At 69.0% G+C, this 9,710-nt stretch overlaps 1 protein-coding gene across 1 annotated transcript; it reads right to left on the bottom strand.

Moving 5' to 3' along the window:
* Positions 1-2,153: 2,153 nt before the first annotated feature.
* RHOG (ras homolog family member G) lies at positions 2,154-9,549 on the bottom strand. Its single transcript, XM_064647235.1, has 2 exons — positions 9,414-9,549; positions 2,154-3,465 (listed from the first exon to the last, which is right to left on the bottom strand). Exon 2 carries the CDS (start codon positions 3,425-3,427, stop codon positions 2,852-2,854), a length of 576 nt encoding a protein of 191 aa, XP_064503305.1. The 5' UTR covers positions 3,428-3,465; positions 9,414-9,549; the 3' UTR covers positions 2,154-2,851.
* Between the last annotated feature and the right edge of the window lie 161 nt (positions 9,550-9,710).

Genomic DNA, 9,710 nt, shown 5'->3' with positions numbered 1-9,710 from the left:
TTGAAGCTGGGGTGTGGGATGTAAATCCCTGGGGTTGGGGCTGGGATGTGGGATGTGGATCCTGGGTGTTGAAGCCCCAGATCCCTGGGACTGGGGTGTGGGATGTGGATCCCCAGTGTTGAAGCTGGAATGCAAATCCTGGATGCAGGATGTGATCCCTGGGGTGTGGATTCCGGCTCCTGGCTGGGCTGGGGCTGGGATGTGGGACATGGCTTCGGGGTGCTGGATGACGCCAGGGAAGGCTCAGCCAGGCTGGGAGCCAGCCAGGATCCGGGCTGGAGGTGTGGGACTCCCGGGCTGAGCCCACCCCGCAGCTGGCGGCCGCTCCCCGCCCAGCCCCGAGGGCCGCTGGCTTGGCTGCGGATCCTGCAGATCCTATGGATGCTGCGGGGCCGGGGGCCGGCACAGCCCCGGGGACGGGACCTGGAGCCAGGAGGGCTGGGATGGCACCGCCGGGGGCCGGGGCTGGGCAGGGGCCGGGGAGCTGCCGGGGGCTCGGTTCTCCCTGCCCCGATCGGGGGGGCCGAGGTGGGGCCCTGCCCTCGCTGGGGCCGCGCCGGGAGCGGCTGGGAGGGGACCGGCCATGAGCTCATCCCGCCGTGCCGGGGCAGGGCCGTGTCCCGCTCGCGGCATCCTACGGTCCCCACCTCGTCCCAGCATCCGCTTCTGCCCTGGAACCCGCCGGGTGGCACCGCGGAGAGCAGGACACGGCCCTGGGGACGCCCCACATGGGAGCAGGACACGGCCCTGGGGACACCCCCCATGGGAGCAGGACACGGCCCTGGGGACACCCCACATGGGAGCAGGACACGGCCCTGGGGACACCCCATATGGGAGCAGGACACGGCCCTGGGGACACCCCACAGTGGGAGCAGGACGTGGCCATGGGGACACCCCACAGCGGGAGCAGGACGTGGCTGTGGGGGTCCCTGCAGTGGGAGCAGGACGTGGCTGTGGGGGTCCCTGCAGTGGGAGCAGGACGTGGCTGTGGGGGTCCCTGCAGTGGGAGCAGGACGTGGCTGTGGGGGTCCCTGCAGTGGGAGCAGGATATTTGGTTTGATCCCCATGGATTTGGTGCAGCTGGGACCCCCCAACCCGCTGTTGTGCAGCCCCCCGGGGCCGGGCTGGGGCCGCGTCCCCTCGCCGTGGGCTCCCCCAGGGTGGGGGTCCGGAGGGGCTTTGCCCCGGCCCCGGGGCTGCCCCAGGCGGGGCCGTGGGAGGGGCCGTGGCCGGAGCCCCCCCGCCCGCGGGTCCCTCGCCCACGCCGGCCCCCGGCAGCCGCGGCTCCGGCCGGGAAGCGGAGCAGGGAACAAAGGCGGCTTGTGGCGGACTCCGGGTCTCTGCCCTTCCTGCAGGAAGGCCCCGGGGCCGGACAAGGGGCCCGTGTCCCGGCACTGGGGCCCTGCCAGCCCCCCCGGAGCCGGCCGCCCGCCAGCACGTGCTGGGGGGGCAGCGAGGGGCTGAGAGCGGGGATGGGCCGGTCCCTCCCTGCCACCGTCGGCAGCCAAGGAGCCGGGGACCCCCGGGACAGCCCTGGGTGTGGGGACTCGGGGCTCTGCCCTCACCCCCCGGGGACCCCAGGACAGCCCTGGGTGTGGGGACTCGGGGCTCTGCCCTCACCCCCCGGGGACCCCAGGACAGCCCTGGGTGTGGGGACACGGGCTCTGCCCTCACCTGCCGGGGACCCCCAGGACAGCCCTGGGTGTGGGGACACGGGGCTCTGTCCTCACCCCCCCGCTCCGGAGGCAGCGCCAGAGCCGGAGTGCCCCAGGGCTCCCAGGGAGGGGTCCCTGCTCATGTGCCCACCCCTGCAGTGTCCCCATCCCATGTCCCCATTCCCACCCAGTGCAATGGCCCCCTGGCCACCTCCTGCAATGTCCCATTCCTGTCCCTTGCAATGTCCCCAAGCCTCCCGGGAGGGCTCAGCTGGGCACAGGGATGGAGGGGGTCAGGGCTGGCCATGGCAGGGACACCCCAAGCTTCCCCGGCCACGGTTCCCTGTGGGCAGAGACCCCCAGCAGGAACCAGGAGCACCCTCAGCTTGGCCTGGCAGGGTGAGGGGTCCTGCCCAGCTCGGGACAGGGGCACCGGTGTCCCCCCAGGGAGTGTCCCCAGGCCTGGGGAAGGTGGAGAGCACAGGAGAGCACAGGACACAGGGGAAATGGGCGGGTCTTTATTTCAGAAGCAGCTCGGGGGCCAGCTGGTTACAGGAGAGTCCCGCTGCCCTGCGGAGCTCCGGCACAGGAATTCCTGCTCCGGCTGCACCAGCTCTGCTCACCACAGGGCCGGACATCCCCAGCGTGGGGGTCACCCCAAACAGCCCCCAGGAGCCCCTGGCATTGCCCCTGCAGCAGGACGAGGCCGTGCCAGGGCTGTGCCAGTGAAATGCTCCGGGGTGGGCACGCGCTGGGGCTGGCACAGAGGGGCCGGGGGTCCCCCCACACCCCTGCTGGTGCAGGGGTGGGGATGGCAGGTCCCCGTGGGGTGCTCAGGGCAGGAGCAGGTTCGGCCACCCCGGGCACCCCCTTCTCAGGAAGCGTTGCCGTGTCAGGGCCGGAGAGGCGTCACCCAAAGGAGCGCGACAGCCAGGACCGGGGGGCCCGCGGGGCCGGGGGGTCCTGAGGGCTGGGGGAGCCCCGGTGCCCCCAGGGCGGGCGGCCAGTTAGTGCAAACGAGGTCTGTATTATTAAAGCTGGTGGCTTCGGGCTGGCGGCCCCGGTCCCCTGAGGCTTGGGGAGCAGCGGGGCGGGCGGGGGGCACGTGGTGTTCGGGGGGCACGTGGTGTTCGGGGGGCACGTGGTGTTCGGGGGCGGCGGGGCCGGGGCAGGGCAGGATCGTCTCTCACCGCCCGTCACAAGAGGACACAGGGCTTCTTGGGCTTGGCCGGGGCGGGGTTGAGCACGGCCCGCACGGCCTCGGTGAACACATCCTTGATGCCCTCCTGGTTGAGCGCCGAGCACTCCAGGTACTTGACGGCGCGGATCTGCTTGCAGAGGCTGATGCCCTGCTGGGTGGTGATGGGCGCCTGGTTCTGCTCCTTGAGCCGCTTCATGGTCTCGGGGTTGTTCCTCAGATCCTTCTTGGTGCCGACGAGCAGGATGGGCACGCTGGGGCAGTGGTGGCACACCTCGGGGTACCACTTGTGCTTGACGTTCTCGTAGGAGGGCGGGCTGGCGATGGAGAAGCAGATGATGAAGACGTTGGTCTGGGGGTAGGAAAGCGTCCGCAGGCGGTCGTACTCCTCCTGGCCGGCCGTGTCCCACAGGTTTAAGTTTATAGTCCTGCCGTCCACCGTGTTCTGGGCGCTGTAGTTGTCGAACACGGTGGGGATGTACTCCTTGGGGAAGGCGTTGGTGGTGTAGCAGATGAGCAGGCAGGTCTTCCCCACCGCCCCGTCGCCCACCACCACGCACTTGATGCTCTGCATCCCGGCGTCCTGGCGTCCCTCACGTCCCCCTCAGCAGCCTGCGGGGAGGGAGAGGGTCAGGGATGGCTGGGGATGGATCACCGTGGTCCCCCCCGGGGCCAGAGGGTGCAGAGGGGTCACACTCAGCTCACCCTTGGTTCCCCCTCCAACCCACAACCCAGATGAGCTTCCTGGCCCGGCACATCCCTCCAGCAGCCCCCAAGGTGTGCAGAGACCCCCCAGTGGGGACCCACCTGCCCTGACCCAGGGACAGCGCCTGTGCCACCGTGGCTGGTGTGCACAGGGACCACACTGACCCCAGGGCGGTGTGTCCACACCAGCCAGGCTGTGGCAGCATCCTGTGCCGTGCCATGCCGTGCCCCTGGCCTGGACCGGGACAGCAGGGGCCGGGCAGGGAGCAGGGGCAGGGCTGGGCTGTGGCAGCGTGTGGGACATCACTGTGTGGGACATCACTGTGTGAGACATCACCGTGTGGGACATCACTGTGTGAGACATCACCACGTGGGACATCACCGTGTGGGACATCACCCCGTGGGACATCACCGTGTGGGACATCACTGTGTGGGACATCACTGTGTGAGACATCACCGTGTGGGACATCACCACGTGGGACATCACCGTGTGGGACATCACCGTGTGTCCCAGCCCCAGTCCTGCCCACACTGAGTGGGGCCAGGGCAGGTCCTGGCGGGGCAGAGGCCGATGTCTGGCCCCTGGTGATGTCCGCTCCAGCAGCTCCAGCAGTTCCAGCAGCTCCAGCAGCTCCAGCAGCTCCAGCAGCTGTGTTTATCCCCGATCCCAGCGCGTTTCCCTTCCTCAGGTTCCCTCTGCAATTCCCATTAAGGGCCACATCCTGCTCTCCTTCCTGCTGCCGAGCCCAGCCCAGCTGAGGTGGGGACACCACACGGAGCTGGGCAGGAGGGTGCCCACTCCTGGGGCTGGCAGCCCCTTTCCCACTGGGATCTGGCACCGGCAGCTGGTGCCCACTGGAGGGATTCCAGAGGGATTCCGGTGGGAAGGCGGGAGCCCCGGCTCATGTGGCACCACGATGGGACGGAGCAGAGGTCCAGGGCGGAGAAGCCGCAGTCCCAGAGCCCCGGGCTGGGGGTTCCCCTTCCCCAGAGCCCCCCGGGGCTGCAGGGCCGGGAAGGGGGGCCGGGGCCGAGCCCCTGCCCCCTCGGATGGGGAAGTCGCTCTTCCTCTTCCCGGCCTGACACGCGGCTTCCTGCGCGAGGCTGGGCCGTGACCCCCCCCTGCCCCTCCACCCGCCCCACCGGGGCCACCGTCACCCCGCCGGGCCTCGGTGTCCCCCTGCAAACCCCCCGCCACGGGGGGATCCCCGGCCCTCGGCGTGGGAACGGGAGCGGCGGGGCCGGCGCAGGGTCCCCACCCCCGGCAGGAAGCTGCTGGTCCGGCGGGATCCCGGGGGGGGCACAACAACCCCCCGCCCTCGGCCTCTGGTTTGGGAGGAAACTCAGCCTGGCGGTTTCCTCGCACCAGTTTGCACCAGTGCAGTGCCCCGGGGCCTGGGGGCTCAGCCCGGGGCAGGCACAGGCAGCCCCCAGCAATCCAAGGTCACCAATGTCCCCAGCACCCACGGGCACCCCAAGGTCACCACCCCAAGGTCACCAGTGTCCACACGGGCACCCCAAGGTCCCTGTTTGCCTGCTGGGCAGCCATCCCACAGCACACACACCAGGGGCTCAGCTGAGTGTCCCCACTGCCCCCCAGTCTGGGGGGCTGCCAGGATGGGCTGGGGGTGGGACATTGGGGATCCCCCCAGTCTGGGGTCCCCTGACTGCCAGACAGGGCTGGTTGGGGTGGGACACTGGGGATCCCCTGGACTGGGGCAGTGTGTCCTGGGACCCAGCAAGGGTCACCCAGCTGAGGGGGGAGTAGAGGTGTCCCGCAGCAGCCCCAGACCCCAGGAAGGGAGGGTGGGGTCAGCTGGGCAGGAGCCCCCGGGGGGGCATGGGGAAGCCACCATAGCCAGAAATGGGGGGGGGGGGGGGCAGCTCTCCCTGAGCACAGGGACAAAGCAGTGGTCCCCTGCCCACAGCTCCCCATCCCTCGGGGAGAAATGTGACCCCCGAGCACCAGCCGTGGCCTTGTGACGATCCCAGAGAGGGACATGGCCAGCACTGGTCACCCCAAACCCAAACCCTCCACCCCCAAACTGGCCACTGGCATCCTGGGATGAGCTGGCACCCGGCGGGCACCATCCCCATCCCGGGAAAGGCCCGGGCCGAGTCAGCAGGGCTGAGGAAGGGGATGGGGCACGTGAGGAAATGCTCGTGCCCATGAGAGCATCGCTGTGGGGAAAGGGAGAGGAGGGGGAGAAGGAGAAGGAGGAGGAGGAGGAGGGGACAGCAGGCAGGGAGCCACTTCTCCATCACCCAGCGCCTCTGGGGCTGTGGAACCCCAGGGTGGCCCAGGTTTGTCACCAGCACCCAGCAAACGTGGGCACACACGGTGCCCGTGGAGGGGCCGTGGTGGGACCCCAGTGCTCACACAGGAGGGTTTGGGCACTGCCGGCGCCGGGTACGAGGTGCCAGTGGCACGAGGAGGGGACCTGCAGGCACGGCCGTGCTGCCCACGCCCACAGGGCAAATGTGAGTGTGCCCCCAGCCCTCCACCCCGGCCCCCCTGCTGCCAGCTCTGCCCCCCCTGCTGCCAGCTCTGCCCCCCCTGCTGCCAGCTCTGTTCTCCCAGGAAACCCACGGCACCACCACCTTTAGCCCCTTCTCCCCCCCAGGAATGTGGGTACGGGAGGTGTCGTGGGGCTGAGGGGCACAGCCCACGGAGGGCACAGCCCAGAGGGGGCACCTGCCCCTTCCCAGCCCCACGGGAGGGGACCCAGAGGAGGCAGAGTTGGAGCAGGGAGGGGGCTCAGCACCCCGACCCCAGGGGACACCCCACGCTCAGAGATTTGGGTGCTGGGAGAGGCTGTGGGTGTGCACAGCGATCCCCCCACTGCCCCTCTCCCTGGGACGGGAGAAGAGACTCATCTCTTCTCCAGCAGAAAGGGGAAGCAAAACCCTCTGTGAGTGCTCCCAGCCGGGGCAGCCCCCGGGGGTTTCCGCCGGGGGAGCAGAGCAGCCGCTCCCATGGGGTCCCCTCCCACTGCCAGCGCCGTCCCACGGCCCCAAACCTGCCCCCACCTCCCCAGACTGACCCTTCACCCCCCAGGAGGCACCCCCTGCCCCACAGCCCGGCACACCCCACACCACAGAGCCCATGTGGGCCCCACCTGGGGCACCTCAGCCCCCACCTGGGGCACCTCAGCCCCCACTTGGGGCACTTCAGCCCCCACCGCGCCCCCTGAGCCCCCCCCTGTGCCCCCCACCCTCCCCAGACACCCCTCCCTGGCCGGCGGGTCCCTCCCGGACAGACAGACATGCCCAGGCCCACGTGGAGTCGGGGGTCCCTGGTCCCCAGGGTCCCTCCTGCCCTGGGGGGAGGGCACAACGCAGCCCCCCCGGCACTGCCCCGGCCCAGCAGCACAAAGAGGGAATTAATGAGATCACTGAAAGCTCTAAATCCCAAGCAGGGACCCCCTGGGGGTCCATGGCCACGGGGAACCCCCGAGGCCCCCCCAGCTCTGCCCTGGCCCTGCCGTGGTGGCTAAAATAACCTCCCTGCTGAGTCGGAGGGTTTTGATTTCCCTCATTTTCCAGCTGTCGTGACTAATTTCCTCATTTTATTTCCCTCCCAGGCTGGGTCCTGCTCTGTCTCTCAGCCTCTGCCCCGGGCACGGCCAAAGCTCTGCAGCTGTGGGACTGGAGCTGGGGCAGAGACCCCCCAGGGGAATGTGGGGACCCCCAGGGTCCCCAACCCGGCCACTGCTCCTGGCTGGCAGTGGGGGGATCCTGGGATGGATGGATGGATGGATGGATGGGTGGATGGATGGATGGAAGGATGGATGATGGATGGATGGATGGATGGATGATGGATGGATGGATGATGGATGCATAGATGGGGGTGGGATGGACAGATGGACAGAGGATGGGGAGAGGATGGATAGAGGATTGCTGATGGACATGATGAATGATGGACGAGTTGGATGGATGCAGGATGGATGGATGGAGGGGTGGATGGATAGTGAGGGCTGGATGAGATGGATGATGGATGAGATGGGTGGATGGAGGATGCATGGAGGATGGATGGAGAGATGGATGAAGGATGGAGGCAATGGATTATGGACAGGATGGATGATGCAAGGATGGAGGATGGATAATGGACAGATGGGGTGGATAGATGGATAGATGATGGATGGATGGATAATGGATGGATGGATGGAAGGACAGATGGATGGATGGAAAGAGGGATGGATGGAGGGGTGGGTGGATGGATGGGTGGGCAGATGGATGGAAGGATGGAAGGATGGGTCCAGCCAGGCCAGGCTCCATGGCCTCGGGCTGGGAGAAGAGCCTGGCACTGCTCCCAGGGCCGGTGGAGCCACGGGCAGGGCCCAGAGCAGGGCCCAGAGCAGGGCCCAGAGCAGGGCCCAGAGCAGGGCAGGCAGCACCAGCACCAGAGCTCTCCATGGCACAGCCAAACCTCACACAGGGCACAGCCCACACCTGCCTCCCGGCACCGCCAGGACCATCCAGGGGTGCTCCGGGTGCCCCGAGCTCTCAGGGTGCCAGGGTGTCCCTGCTCTGACTGTCACAGGGCTGTGGCACTGACTCAGTGCCTGCTGGGGGGCACCACGGAGACCCCAGGGTGGCCCCGGGGTGGCCCCACAGCGAGCACCCACGGCAGGGGCTGCACCCACCCCGTCCCCCCAGGGACAGCCCGGCTGGGCCGTGGGTGCTGCACACGTGGGACAGCGGAGCAGGGCACGGGGTGCGGGGCTGCAGGGGCTGGGGGGGTGTGTGGGGGTGTGTGTGTGTCTGTGGGTATTTGTCTGTGTGTGGGTGGGTGTGAGACGTGTGTGACGTGTGTGTGTGATATGTGTATGTGACATGTCTCTCTGTGTATGTGTCTGTGTGTGTGTAATGTGTGTGTGACGTGTGTGGGGGTGTGACATGTCTGTGTCTGTGTGATGTGAGTGTGACATGTCTGTGTGTGTGTGATGTGTGTGTGTGACATGTCTGTGTGTGTGATGTGTGTGTGACATGTCTGTGTGTGTGACATGTCTGTGTGACATGTCTGTGTGTGTGACATGTCTGTGTGACATGTCTGTGTGTGTGACATGTCTGCAGGGCAGTGAGCTGGGGGGCAGTGGGATCAGTGCAGGGGTGTCACTGCAGTGGTGGTCAGTGCAGGGGGGGTCACTGCAGTGGTGCTCAGTGCAGGGGGGTCACTGGGGTCACTGCCGGGGGGTCACGGGCCGCAGGGTGGTCAGTGGGGTCCCGGCACAGGGGTCAGTCCGGGGGTCCCGGGCCGTGCAGCGCCCCCCGCTGTGCAGCGCAGCCCCTGCAGCGCCGGGCCGGGGGGGCTGCGGGGCCGGGGGTGCGGGGGTGCAGTGGCGGGGGTGCAGCGGCGGGGGGTGCAGTGGCCTCGCCGAGGGGATCGGGCCGGGCCGGTTCCGTCCCCGCTCGGTCCCGGCGGCTGAAAGCGCTCTGTCCCGCTGCCGCCCGAAACTGCGCTCCCCCGGACCCCGCTATCCCCGGACCCCCGTTAATCTCGGACCCCCGTTAATCTCGGACCCCCGCTATCCCCGGCATCCCCGTTATCGCCGGACCCCCGGTAGCCTGGGTAGCCCCGTTGTCCTCGAACCCCGGTAGCCTCGGTAGTCCCGTTATCCCCGGCAGTCCCGTTATCCCGGCCCCCGTTAGCCCCGATGTCCTCCGCAGTCCCGTTATCCCCGGCAGTCCCGTTATCCCCGTTATCCCGCTCCGGGCGGTCCCGCTGTCGCCTCCCCCGCCCTGGCCCCGACGGGCGGCTCCTCCCGCCGCCCCGACCCGGCCCCGGGACCCCCCGGGACCCCCGTCCCCGGGACCTCCCGTCCCCCCTCGGAGCCCCCCGGGCCCGCACTCACCCCGGGACATGGCGCGGCGGCGGCGCGGGGCCGGGGCAGCGGCGGGAGGAGGAGGGCGAGAACGAGCAGGAGGAGGATGAAGAGGAGGAGGAGGAGGAGGAAGTCTGCGGCCGCCTCCTCCCGCCGCCCCGGGCGGTCCCGCGGAGAAACTTCCCCCGCCCGCCGCTTCCTTCCGCGGGGTCCCGGGGGAGCGCAGCCCCCGCGCCCACCCCGCCCCTCGGGCCGCCCCCCGGGCGGGACCGGGACGGGGCTGCGGGCACCGGGACGGGGCTGCGGGCTGAGGCTGCCGAGGGTTCG

Source organism: Pseudopipra pipra, chromosome 2 (genome assembly GCF_036250125.1).
Source record: "Pseudopipra pipra isolate bDixPip1 chromosome 2, bDixPip1.hap1, whole genome shotgun sequence".
NCBI classification, from domain to species: domain Eukaryota; kingdom Metazoa; phylum Chordata; class Aves; order Passeriformes; family Pipridae; genus Pseudopipra; species Pseudopipra pipra.
Note: the sequence above shows the minus strand (reverse complement) of the source record. Positions and strands in the feature narration are given on the sequence as shown.